Here is a 14,141-nt window from a genome sequence, read left to right on the forward strand (position 1 = left end):
TCTCACAGAACTACAACCGCTGTTCACCACTAAGTGGCAGTGATGTCACTACGGCGCTTGTGCCGTACTAAGTGCACTTGAGGCCACGTCAAATATCAAAGGCTCGCTGGCAAGTCACGGAACAGACCCAGGTGATGGCTGACAGATGCACCACCTGTGCTCCACACTGTGTCATATCGCTGCGTTTAATCCACCCGGTGCTCCGCTCGTTGTTGTGAGCGTCGCTCCTTTGCCCTCCGCTGTTGCTGTTGCTGGAGGGCGACTGCCTCTAACCGCCCAGTCGCGTTCTTCACGAACCTCCTCTACGGAGGCCGATCTTGGCACCGCTGGTACCTGTCAGTGACAAGTCCACTCAGCTCCACATCCTCCCGCACCGCATCAGTCGACCTCACACACGCGCAGGCGTGCACGGGCAGGTGGTGCTCGTGGCGACATATAAATGAGCCCGCCACCGAGAAAGAGACACAGAGTGTAAGCTCACCGAGTTTAATCGCGCTGAACGATAGTCATGCCTTCTGCCCCGAGACATGCACAACTGGACGCAATCAAGCACGCATGGGCTTGACCTGGTGAAGAGTGCCAGCGAATGAGTGAGAGAGAATTAGTGTTGAGTGTGAAATAGAGTGAACATGCTCTTTGGTTCTATCGGTAAAGTCCGTGTCTGCCTCAGCAGCAGACCATGCTTTCCCACCTGATGACGGACGCTTGTGTTGAGCCCGAATCGTCGTGATTTATTTTATTTTCTACCTAAGTGACTTTACCGAAAAAAACAAAAAGTATGGATTCCTGCAGTCACGAAAGCTTCAAATCAAGATAGAGTGAACATGGTTACACCAGTCTCTTGCATTCACCCTGACTCGCTGTCACCATTGTGTAAATGAGTGAGAATAGATGGCAAAGATAGTGAATGCCTCATTCAATGTGGTGCGCAAACTCTTCCTAGGTCGACTCAGCCTAAAGTTTGTACCAGGTGCGGTGTAAACATCAGCACTTGGGAGACAGATGTGGCCGGGCGTGGTGCTGGCCATCCACTCCATCGTGTGCCTTTGCCAGCCTTCATTGGTGCTCGCTAACAGCACTTGCCCTGACAGTCTGCTAAGGCTGTTCGGAGTATCTTTATTTTTGCAACTCTCCTATTTCTCTCAAATGTTTGAAAACATCACAAACATAACTCTAGTGTCTGACTCTTCTCATCAGATTGCCTGTCCTTGCGTCTTCCCTCGACCTAACCTCAACATCCTTCAGCCTGTCACCATAAACATCGCTACAATGATATATCCTCTTTGTTTGCCCTCCTAATTCACCGTTCACTACCTCTACTCACCCCCACCCCATCATTTACCGGCCTCGTCAATGCTCCCATCTCATCCGGGACCGTTCCCTTAGCTCTCAAGACTGCTGCTGTCACTCCCATCCACGACAAAATCCACTTTGGGCCCCGACATTCCAGAACATTTCCATCCAATTTCCAACCTCCCCTTCCTCAGAGACGTCCTACACAGGGGCATCTTCTCCCTCCTCTCTGTGATCTCCACAACCCCACTCCATTCGACTGACACTGCTCTCCGACGTCTGGTCAGTGAGCTAATTCTTTGCTAACACCGTGGATCCCTCTTGCTCCGAATTCTCCTAAAATATTTCGGCTCCTTTTGATACCATAGACGAGGCGGTCATCCTTGAGCACTCCCACAATGGCGTAGGGGTCTGCGGCACACTTACCAACCCAAATGGCTCATCTACCACCTACGCGTGATTAAAATGTCCAACAGACTCCTCACCCGCACCTATAAATCAGAGCACATCTCCCAATACTCCGCTACCTCCACTGGTTCCCAATCCAATCCTGAATCAACTTCAAGATTACACTCACCGTCTTCAAGAACCTTAATCGACTCGACTCTCCCTACCCCTCCACTCACTCTGCTCCCCTCTATGCACTCTCTACCTTTTATCTCACTCTACTCCCCTCCACCCTCTCTCCTACCTCTCCCCTCTCAATTCACTCTACTCCCCTCCATGTGCTATCCCACCTCTCCCCTCTCATCTCACTCTACTCCCCTCCACGCACTCTGTTCCAGTAACCAAGTATTTCCATCGAAGCCCCCAGTGAATTGTCGCTCAGTGGCAGGTCACTTATTCTCCTGTGCTGCCTCCAAGTCTGAAACTCCCTTCCCCAGCCATCCCGTGCTGCCGTGGCTTAAGGCCGTCCTCGTTTCCTCTCCCAAACACTGGCTGCCCCTTTTTCTATAGAAGTTAAATAAATAAATAAGTCTCCTTTCACCAAGATGCCCAAGTTCCACTGCCTCTAGACAATTTCTAGAGATGCAATTGCATTTACACGCTAAAGGAATAAAAATGGTATCGTTTACCTTTGTGTCAGTATCAGTGTGTGTGTAAAGATGTTGAAGAGTGATTTGTGGTCGCGGAATTCCATCTCTGCTGAGGCATGTTCCATCTTCTCAGCAACTCGAAACCACCACTTATCCCTGTAGTGCCATATGGCTCTGTGAACCTCCGAGCAAAGCCTACGGGCTGTTATAGATGGTAAAAGTGGGCTGCTGCTTTTTCTCAACTAGATGGACCATCTCCTCCATTAGACAGTTTTGGGAGTGTTTGGACTGTATACCCAATGCAGCCAAATAAGCTGCATGAGCCACAGTCCTGAACCTCACCCATTTCCTTTTAATATTAGGGGGGGACGATGTCAACCTCAGCCACAACCAATGATCGAATTCTCACCTGCAACTTTCGTCAGCTAGACTCGACCAGGCTACTGTGGGTTTGAATGAGGTCCTAGGTGGACGCCCACCACATAAGTGGAATAATGGCAGGCGCATCTTCCAGATGAAAAGCCGATGGTCAGTGGACAGATCAGCTCCACAGTAGGTCCTGGTATCAAGATCCGCATTTGCTGTCTCGTCACTAGTTCTTAATGTCTGGATGTGCCGATCCCAGAACAATATATTGGATGACTCTATCCCAAGGGGTCACTTTAGTCATCCCCTGACAAGAGGTCAAAGACTCATAAGCCTTGTCTGCATCCCTCTACTGATGTTCATCTTCAGTGGGGGCGTAATCCCCCCATTAGAACCATTCCTCCCCTGCTGTAGAAAGGGAGGAGAGCCCATAACAGCCTGTAACTCACAGCCACTGTTACCATAATGATGTTGGGCAGGCCCAGGTAAAGCTACATAGCTGGACGTCAGAGCCATTCCATGTTTGTGTGAGTCTGCGGGCATTTGTGGGTGTCTGTGTTTGTGTGTGGTCACTGCGTGCATGTCTGTGTTTGTGTGTGTGTCTCCGTGCCAGGTACTGTCTCTGTATGTGTGTGTTGACGGGTATCATCTGTGGTTGTGTCTGTACGTGCATGTTGACGCGTGTCTATGTGCGTGTCGCTGCTCTTCACGGATGTGTCCGATTGTATGACGTGCGCTTCACTGGGAGTGTGAGAGATGTTTCCGTTGGACACTCCTGGTGCTCCGTTCTCCTGTAGTACACACAAAGACAAAGATCCCCTGTGTAGTCTTAACAGACTGTAGGACCAAGTGCCTTCAGCGAGTAGCACTGATGAAGGCCAGCAGGGCACACGAGGGGTGGGTGGCCAGCACCATGCCGGCCACCGCGACACACACCATCACAGTGCCCCACCACTCCCACTTCCTGGCATTGGAACACAAGCAGTACCACTCTCTCCATCCTCTCTCACCTTCCCCCTCGCCACACTCCCCACTCTCACCCCGCTCTCCCGCCTCTCTCCCCGCTCTCTCACCTTCCCCTCCCCACTCTCCCGGTCTCTCCGCCGGTGCACGTAAAGTGTAGAGGCCGCCAGGACAGTCACCGCCGCAGCCATGAGCAGCCACCCGGGCAGGTACACGGCACACTGCGGGCACGGGATACAGCAACCACCAACAACAATAACCCGGGCAGGCACACGGAACATATATGCAGCCAACCAATTAGCATGGCTGGCTACATAGAATACGAAAGAAGTTCAATATACATACAATACACAGATTAAACAGCATGATCGACTCCCAACAACACCTTGAGCCACAACCACTAACCACTAACAATCGGCCAAAAAGCAGGACCCTCCCGGGGAGAGTCTAAAGACTGAACGTGTCTTTCCTGTGTAAATTAATGTCACTGTTATCGTTGTTGTTTTTCTTATTCTTAGGCAGGTCCATTCGCGGTCCATCCTATGGGCTTAGCGATTGTTATGTTGTCTGAATATATTTAAACTTTTAAACTATTAAAAACAATTATTAAACCAGGTAAGGCCCACTGAGCTATGTAGCTCTTTGTCAAAAGCGACCTGGCCACAAATTATAGCTCACCGAGGTGGCCTATCAAGTGAAAATGTATAGAACCCAAATACGCTAAAATTAGACAGCCCAGAGAAAAACCCACGCGACCACGGAGACACGCAAACTCTAAATATACAGCAGACATCAGGGTCGGGATCGAACCCATGACCTCCTGCATACCAGGCGAGGAAGTTAACATCTGGCCACCATGAATTGAAACCTCGTCATGTTCCTCCCTCCACCGTCCGGTCACTCTGCATGTTATCCACTGGGCAGTGATGGCAGGACACATGAATAGGACACATCACTTGAGGGAGTTTTCGACCTAGATCCAAGCTCATCGGATGTACAGGGCCCACACTCCACCAGATCCTTCCAATCCAAAATGGGACACGACTCAACCCTCAGTGGTGTCGGACGGTAATGATGTGGTGAGCAATGGGGGGAGGTCCAATTTCAATTCGCTATTCTCTTCATGGCGTTTGTAGCCACCACAGCAGCCAAATGGGGCTCTGGATGGGTGCAAGGGGCTGGTAACCCCTCCACCTTCAACCCATTGACCACAAAATAACGTGAAAAAATCTAATCAAGCTTGTTCTGGAGGCCCCGGGGGGACAGGTGTCTATGGCGTCTCCTGGCCAAACCCCATTTGTCGTGGCAGGAGTCTGAATCCTTACCCTCGGCGTTCCTCCAGAAACTACAAAACGCCACTATGGGTGGCCACGTGGAATGTTTGAATGTTCAATGCGGAGGAGAGGTTGCCACTCCTCTGTCAGGAGCTGGACCGGTACCGCCTGGATCTCTGTGGGATTCAGGAGGTCCGGTAGACTGGCTCTGGCTCCAGCCACCAATGAGGGTGGACAGTCCTATACTCGGAGAAAGAGACTGCCAAACAACAGGGAGTGGTTCTTCTCCTAAACAAAAAAATGAACAGAGCGTGGGAGCATGACGGTGAGGCGTGGGAAGACGTAAGCCCCAGGCTACTGTGGGCTTGCCTTCCCATCAACCAGAGGCGAAGAGTGGTGGTGGTTACTTATGCCCCCGCCAAAGATGATTAGTGGAGGGTTACAGACAAGGCCGATGAGTCAGATGCATTCTATGACCCCCTGTCACAGGTGCTAGCTAAAGTGGCCCCTCGGAATAGTCATCCTGTTGGGTGACTTTAATGCCTGAGTGGGTCATGATTTTGGTACCTGGGCTGAAGTATTTGGAAGCCATAGGTTAGATCAGCTCAATAACAACGGTAGGAGGCTGCTAGACTTTTGTAAAGCCCATGGGCTTGTAATTATCAACACGCCGTTCCGGCATCGGCACATCCACACAACATCATGGATGCACAGAAAACATCATGGGACAAGCTGCCGTGCCTCAAATATTGGAAGAAGATGTCACACCCTGTGAGTGGCTGGCTCAAGTGCCATCTGTTGAGGAAGTACGGAAGGTGATCCAGAGTGTTAGACCAAGAAAAGTGCTGGGCAGAAATGATCTCCCAAGCGAAATGCTGGGGGAGGGTGGCGTTTGTGTGCAGACTGCCCTTTATGATATCATAATAACAGTCTGGACCATTGGACAGGTTCCGCAGGATTTAAGAAGGGGGACCGCACAGACTGTAACAACTACAGGTATCACCCTACTCTTTGGTTTTTTCGGTAAAGTCACGTAGGTATAAATAAATAAATGAAAAAACAACTAAATTAAATCACGAAGTTTTGGAGGCAACACAAGCTTTTGTCTTCAGGTGGAACCGTTACAGCCAATTTCACTGTAATAAGAATTTGGCTGTGACGGTTCCACCTGAAGACGGAAGCTTGTGTTGCCTCCGAAACGTCGTCATTTTTTTTTTTACCTAAGTGACTTTACCGAAAAAAACAAAAAGTATGAATCCTTGCAGTCATGAAAACTTCAAATCTAGGTATCACCCTCTTCAGTGTGCCCAGAAAGGTCCTGGAAAAGATTATTCAGCATCGCCTTACCAGGCACGCTGAGAAGCTTGCGGAGCCCCAATGTGGTTTCAGGCCAGGGTCATACTGCACAGATGCCATATTTTATTTCCGTCTGCGACAGCAGAGGTATAGGGAATTCCCACAGGACCTACATCTCTGTTTTATTGACCTGATCAAGGCCTATGATACCATCATTAGGCCTGGGCTCTGGGCTGTTCTTCGTGCTTTCAGAGTCCCTGACTCTCTACTCTCTGCTCGCAATCATTAAGGATCTTCATGATGGTGGACAGGCCCGGGTAAAACTATGTGGCTGGGAGTCGGTGCCGTTCCCTGTTCACCTTGGCATGCGAGAGGGATGTCCTCTGGCTCCCTTATTTAACATCTATTTCGACCACGGAGTTTGTGAAGCCTTCAATGGCTGTACCAGAGAACATACTCTTTGGTTCTTTCGGTAAAATCACGTAGGTAAAAAATAAAAATAATTCTACCTACGTGACTTTACCGAAAGAACCAAAGAGTATGCGTCCTTGCAGTCACAAAAACTTCAAATCTAGAATGTACCAGAGAAATTTCCATCTGGTACAGATACAATGGGAAGCTGATCGATGCCCAGGTGCAGTCAAGGGATGGCTCCCTATATTGGTCAACCATCGTATGTATGCTGATGATCTGGTGATTTCTGCTCACTCAGAGGAGGAGTTGGAGGTGCTGATGCTGAACCTGGAGCGTGCCCCTAAAAGGTGGGCCCTTACCATCAGCCCCACCAAAACTAAGCACCTGCCTAGGTATTTTATGCCAGCAAAAACTCCACCCCTCAACTCCCCATTGGTGATGGGGCAGTTGTAGAGAAAGTGGAAGGTTTTCCATACCTGGGCAGTGTGCTCATGACCAGCTCCGGTTTGACAGCAGAGGTCTCACTCCGAATGAGTCGAGCGGCATTATCTTCTCATCAACTGCGCAATGCTGTGTGGAAGCTACCTGGTCTGTCACTCCACACAAACCTTCAGGTCTTCTTGGCCACAGTAATGCCTTCCATTCTCTATGCTTGCGAAACATAGACCCCCTAATGGAACATTTTCGCCAGTTAGAAACATTTAGGCTGTCCTGCCTACAATCCATCCTGGGTTTAACCGGGCTGGATTGTGAGACGAGCTCACAAATCCTCTAAAGATCTGGACAAAGTCCCATCGGTGAGCTCCTCTGGCAGGCAAGGCTGCATTGGCTGGATTATGTAGCTCGCATGCCCAGTCAACACATGCCTAAACAGCTTTTTTTCGACCAATTAGAGGGGCTAAATGGGCATGGCACCGACTAGACAAGAGATGATACAAGAGGATGTGGAGCTGAATGGACTTGCAGATGACTGGTACCAGCAGTGTCAAGATCGGTCTCTGTGGAGGAGGCTCATGAAGGACGCTACTGAGCAGTTTGAGGCCTCCAGCAACAATGGAGGCCAGAGGAGCGACACTTACAACAACAAGCGGAGCGCTGGGTGGCTAAAGCACAGCAAGTTAGAACAGTAGGGGGCACAGGTGGTGCATCGGCCAGTCATCTCAGTCAGTCAACCAATAGCACCTGGGTCTGTCCCATGACCTCCTGCCAGCGGGTGTCTGACACTTCATGTGGCCTTAATGTGCACATAGCCTGGCACAAGCGCCGTGGTGACATCACCACCACTTAGTGGCGAATGCCGGTTGTTGTTGTTGTGACCCACGGACTAACCGAATCCCAGACCCCCGATGCCTTGACCCCCCCGCACACACCTGGACCCTGCAGGACGCGGCGGGAGATCCGGCGGGGCCTCCAGCGGCCCCCGCCACGAGGCGGAACGCCGCCACGGCACGCCGCGCATCCCCCTCCTCCTCCCAGCAGCGGTACTCGCCGGCCACGCGCGACAGCTCCGCCCCTCCTCCGTCCGTGAACACCAGCAGCCCCGGAGGACCCTCCCAGGGGGCCACGGGGACCCAGCGGGGGGTCGCCCGGGCCGAGGTCGCCGCCAGGGGACCCGCGGGGAGGGGAGCTTCGGGCAAGGGGCCCCGGTTGAGGGGCGACCCCCCCACCGCGCGTACCCCTGGATGGGGCTCCAGGTCCGACGCCACCACCAGGCGGCGTGGGGACGGCGTGGGGGGCGGGCCGGGGGGCTCCTGGCCGGGGCCCTGCCCAGTAGGGACCCCGAGCGGGTCCTGCCCCGGCATCAAAGGTCGGAGGTCGTGCATCCAGGTGGCGCGCGCCAGGTTCGAGGTCAGAGGGCACGGGAGGAAGATAGCCGGGAGCCACGGGGACACAAGGATGTCGTGCAGCGGAACTGAGATGCGGAGACACGCGGAGACACACGGAGACACGGCAACAAACACGACCGGAATTAAGACATGGAGACATGCGGACACATATGCGGACATGGCAATAAACACTATCTCAACTGAGACATGGAGAGACAGAGAGAAATGGGTACACTGAGACACGTGGGGGACATGGAGGCACAGGGAGATACACGGAGTCATGGTGGAACGTGGAGACACAGGGGCACGTGAGGGCACTTGGGGTAGGAGGGCGGGTCCACGAGGATTGAGACAGCTGCCACGAGAGACGTGGAAGCACAAGTGGCACGGAAGGTGCAAATCTATGATGGGAGATGGCGATGATGAAATGGAGATTGCGATGATGGCAAGGTATTCATGATGATGACGTGAGGATGATGGAGCCCCCACGCCTCCTCCCCTTCTTCCTCCTCCTCCTCACCTGTGGTGTCAGTGCGAGTGACATCGCACACCCTGGCCGTGATGCCCGTCTCCACATTCTGCAGCAGCCGCCCTCCCCTGTGACTGCAATACAGAGCAGAACTTGCTTAGCGCGACCCCACAGAGCGACAAATGCTCTGATAAAAGCAGATTCCACCACCCCGCGATTCGATTACCGCAATTCTTGGTCATGATCCCAGCACAGAAATTTAGACTGAGGGCATCACTAAGTCTAGATTGGCTACCACATTCTGATGAGCTTCCCCCCCTCTCCTCCCCCCCTTCAACTTGCTTATAAGGGATTACATCTTGAATTATTGCCTCACTTGATACAGCTAATTCGGCTGTGACGGTCCCACCTGATGACGGAGACTTGTGTTGCCTCCGAAACGTCGTGATTTTTTGTTTTATTTTATTTTATTTTCATTAATTTTGATGTTTTTACCTACGTGACTTTACCGAAAAAACCTAAGAATAGGCATCACTAAGACCACCGAGAGAGAGAGGGGGGAGAAAGGGGGGGGGGGGAGAGGGGGGGAGAAAGGGGTGGGGGGTGACAGGACGGTGCGAGAGGTTTGAGTCGCCGAATGGCGGGTGGATATGGACAGAATCAGAATATTTATTTATGCTGGAGGAATCCGGTGAGCTATGAAGCTTTTTTTTCCACAGATGTCCAGTGAAGAGTGAAGAGGACGAGTGGCGGAGCGGAGTATAGACGGGGCGCTGAGGTAGGGTTCAGTCACGGACTTTGATGATGCCTGTTTGTATATTTGGAGCTCGCGTGATCTCTCTCTCCCCATGGTGGTGACATGGATTTTTCTCCGGTCCTTCCGGTTTTTCCCTCCTCCAGATTTACAAACATGCGTTTAGATTATGACATGGCTGCTGCTATGAATTCATATCAGCCACTGCGATGATGCGCTACCACTTGTGGCCAGCTTATAGCTCAGTGGGCTTTATGTGGCACATTAGGAATGGATCACTCTTTTAATTATATCCTTGTGCAGCAAGGGAGTAAAAGTGTGGTTCTGTGAAGGTCCTGATGTGCTGTGCAGTGCATCAATGCATGTGTGTACAGCAGCATGTGATGACTGAGTCGGGCCTGTAGGTGGCTGGCAGGGTTAATGAATAACCGCACGTGTAAACCAGCCACATGGTTAATGGCGTCTTGGAAGATTTGCTGCTTGTAACACGCGCTGTTGCATTTTACAGGTAAAGGACCCAAAGGTTGTTTTGGATCGTTATATAAATGTTCTAGACTTGTTCTAGACTTTAAGCTTGGCTTTGAATTGTTCGTTTGTGATATATGCAATTAGAGGCGTTTTAGCACTGTGCATTGTAAAGGGATGATGCACTGTAATTTGTTACTGTCATTGTAATTCTCTAACTCTACTGTTTAGTCTATAACCATGCCCATGTACCCGGAGTATGACTACTTGCAATGCTATTGAGAATATAACACATGTAAAGTAGTAAGCTGTACAATGGTGAGATACAGTACGTATACTGTACACATACAGGACATATAATGGATGTAATATACCGATATAAGTGGATGGTATAGATAGACATACAGCTTAGGATTAAAGTAATAGTTGAATAGTGATGTGCAAATGTGATTGTCAAAGATAAGGATGGTTTATCAGTAGTAGAATTGGGTTTAAGAGAAAGGGTTAATGAATAACCGTACGTGTAAACCAGCCACATGGTTAATGGCGTCTCGGAAGAATTGATGCGTGTAACACGCGCTGTTTCATTTTACAGAGTGATGGTGCGGTTCTTCACAAGATTGATATTAACTACAATAAATAAATGTGCTTGCCCTCGATTTGGAGCACCTGCCCACGTCCTTCATTTCGAGTGTGCAACATTTACCTGGTTATTAAAAGTTTAGTTTTAGTGTAGTTAATGAAAAGGTCTACGGGCCAAGTGGACGGAGTGGAGAGTTCAGGCGAGTGGTGTTGTACATGGAGTTACTCGTTGAGTGTGAGGCATCGCAGCAGTAGCCATGATGAGTATTCGGAAGCCACTGGAGCTATGCACTTTTAAAATCTAGATTGAAAACTAATGTCTTTAGAAATGATTGTTGTGTTTAGTTTGTTGTTCTTCCCCTGCACCTCTGATGAGCACAATTGTCTACGTACGGTGTGAAAGAGGTTCAACATACGTACAAGATACACGTTATTCCTTTGCTGACATTGTTCATGAAGTTACAATAGACCCGGCCTACGTTGAGAGAGAAGCCTGCGAGTCGCCCCGATCGTCGCAGTGGCCGTCATTGCACATACACTCACAAAGCAACACTGCCCATACACATACCTCATCAACACGGAGGGTGTATGTACATTTATCTGTATGTGTCAGTACGTGTGCATGTGTGTGTAGCCGTGTTCTGTGGATCGGTAGTGTAGCGGTTAGCGCTGCACTGCGCTATGGACCGGGCGGCCCGTGTTCGATTCCCACTCACAGACACCAATACCAGTTATGATTATATGAACCGGTTTTCGGCCTCCCCTAGATCGACTCAGCCTCAAGTGAGTACCTGGTGCGATATGTAAACATCGCAAAGGCGGCCGGATGTTGTGCTGGCCACCCACCCCTTCGTGAGCCGTACCGGCCTTCATAGGCTGCTCGCTCACAGCACTTTCCCAAACAGTCTGTTAAGGCAATACGGGGGATCTTTGTCTTTGTACGTGTGTGTGTACTTGTTCGTGTGTCTGTACGTGCGTGCGTATACCTGTGCGTGTACCTGTGTGTGTACCTGTGCGTGTGTCTGCACGTGCGTGTGTATACCTGTGCGTGTACCTGTGCGTGTACCTGTGAATGTGTCTGCACGTGCGTGTGCGTGCATCCCAGCCGCAGTGCGGGTCACGAGCGAGGATGCAGTCAGCGCAGGAGGCGAGGCGCGAGCACGAGGCGGTTGGGAGCTGCAGGCACGAGGCCTCGGCCAACACAAACACCGTGCGCTGCACACACAGAGGTCCCCCGTGTAGCCTCACTTAGCATGTTGGGACAAGTATATACGTGTGTACGTTAACGTTCTTTCGCACCGTACGTAGCCAACCGTGCTAATCGGAGGTGTGGGGAAGGATAACAAACTAAACACGAAAAAATCAGTTCTCAAGAGTTTTCAATCTAGATGATTTAAAAGTGCGTAGCTTCTGTAGCTTCCTAGTATTGGATTAGCGTTCCAGACGGCCACAGAAGTGTATCTGAAAGCAAGCAATAATAGAATAATAACCTATTTTACAGTGCCTTTCATATTGAAATTTCTCAAAGCACTGGACATAAAAATGAAGCAACACTCACAAATACAGATTAAATCTAAGCGAAATAGAAAGCTGATAATAACAATATCAATCTCGAAATTCCAATAAAATGAAGAAGTATGATTCATAATTGCATAGTAATCCAATCAGACAATAGAATAGTTTTTTTAAACCTTAAGTTACAGGGAAAGCCTGTATAAATTGGGGATGCAGTGACCGTCTTTGTTCGATGGTTAGCCAAAAGGCGCTGCGAGGATGACCAGAGCTCGCAAGATGGTCTATGCTCCATGATGAGATCAGCAAGGTCTTGTGCTCTTAGTGAGGAGCAAGTACAAAGGCCGCCATGGCACACGAGGGGGCGGGTAGCCAGCATCACCACTTCTGGCCGCCTCCGTCTCCCTGGTGCCGATGCTTCTACACACCGCACTTAAGGCCGAGTCTACTTAAAGGAGGCCCTGGACTGGTTCAAATATTAACCACGATAAGAATAGGGTTTTCTCCTTTTTTTTGGCAACAAAACTGAAACCTTTTTACAAGGACTCATGTCTGCATTAATCACAATACTTGTGGTCAGAATGCAAACAAAACACACACTCTGATAATATATGCATTGTCCTTGAAACTGATTGGTCCACACCAGAGACAGCTTTCTTTTGAGCCTCGTCACCACTACTGTTGAACAGTCGACCAAATCTTCGGCCGTGAGCAGGAATTGATGCTGGTGACCGGGTTCGTAGTGCAGTGCACTAACCACGGCACTACTGCTCCTCATTATGTGCAAAACACATGTACACGCACGCACGTACATGCTGCTTTTATGGAGCGACAGGCCAAGCCAGGGAGCCGCCACCTGAGTGTTACATGGTGTGGATGCTGTCACCTGATTGGCTGAGAGAAGCAGACGGCTGATTGGCTGGGGCTCGGGGAATAGGTGAGTTTCCTCGATGATGTGTGACAACGAGCCAATTAGGACGGCCTTGTACAGCACACCTCGTTCTACAGCACACACACACCGCGTCGTCATAACATGCACGTCGTATTATCATACGACACATGCCGCGTTATCATACCATACACACTCCGCGTTATCATACCATACACACGCCGTGTGATCATACCATACACACCTTGCTTTGAACACGCATGTCATCATACACACCTCGTCATACATATCATACACCCCATCATACCGTGTACACCATCACGCCATACACACCGCATAAGGGTGAGTATTTTTAGTGTCAGTATTTATCTGAGTTAGAACCTCTGTGTTAGTATCTGAGTTAGTCTCTCTGAGTGAGCTAGTATTTCTGAGCGAGTTAGTATTTCTGTATTAGTATCTCTCCACGTTAGTATACTGTTAGTTATTATTTCTGAGTGGGCACAAACTGCTGTGTTATTTTGCGTTAGTCGCACGAAGCCCACGGAAGGCCTGGAGTAGTATATGAGGCGAAGCTGATTCCAGACAAGACTTCAGAAACCACACAGATGCAGGTTGTGCTGGGAGTGGGAATGCAACGGATAGCACGCTGCGCTACGAATTCGGTGACCTGAGTTCGACTCCCGCTCAAGGCCAATGCCAGTGACTATCTGAACCGGTCCTGGGTCTCCCCTAGGTCGACTCAGCCTCAAATGAGTGTCTGGTGCGATGTGTTACCATCGCCACTGGGGAGACAAAGGCGGCCGGGCGTGGTGCTGGCCACCCACCCTCTCGTGTGCCGTTCCTGGTACTACTCGCTAACAGCACTTGCGCCAACAGTCTTTGAAGGCAATACGGGGGATCTTTGTCTTTGGTGGCGCCGGTAGCGTGCGTGCCGTTGCTGCACGTCGCTGTTGTTTGCTGCTGTGTGGGCTGCCTGTGCTACGGCACGTGGTCGCAATTTG

The 14,141-nt window shown here is 50.4% G+C and overlaps 1 protein-coding gene across 6 annotated transcripts in view; it reads right to left on the reverse strand.

The window, feature by feature from the left end:
• Positions 1–496: 496 nt before the first annotated feature.
• LOC133340264 (semaphorin-4C-like) overlaps positions 497–14,141 on the reverse strand; it is a 49,304-nt gene continuing 35,659 nt past the window's right edge. For all 6 annotated transcript variants that reach the window (XM_061548370.1, XM_061548388.1, XM_061548378.1 and 3 more), the window contains 6 exons: positions 13,138–13,253; positions 11,806–11,954; positions 8,990–9,072; positions 8,014–8,555; positions 3,770–3,880; positions 497–3,487 (listed from right to left, as the gene is read on the reverse strand). In XM_061548370.1, coding sequence (XP_061404354.1) covers positions 3,266–3,487; positions 3,770–3,880; positions 8,014–8,555; positions 8,990–9,072; positions 11,806–11,954; positions 13,138–13,253 — 1,223 coding nt within the window. In that variant the 3' untranslated portion in view covers positions 497–3,265. The remainder of the gene's footprint in view (positions 3,488–3,769; positions 3,881–8,013; positions 8,556–8,989; positions 9,073–11,805; positions 11,955–13,137; positions 13,254–14,141) is intronic.

This window comes from Lethenteron reissneri, chromosome 2, assembly GCF_015708825.2.
Source record: "Lethenteron reissneri isolate LAM-NWPU_2019-01 chromosome 2, ASM1570882v1, whole genome shotgun sequence".
Lineage (NCBI taxonomy): Eukaryota > Metazoa > Chordata > Hyperoartia > Petromyzontiformes > Petromyzontidae > Lethenteron > Lethenteron reissneri.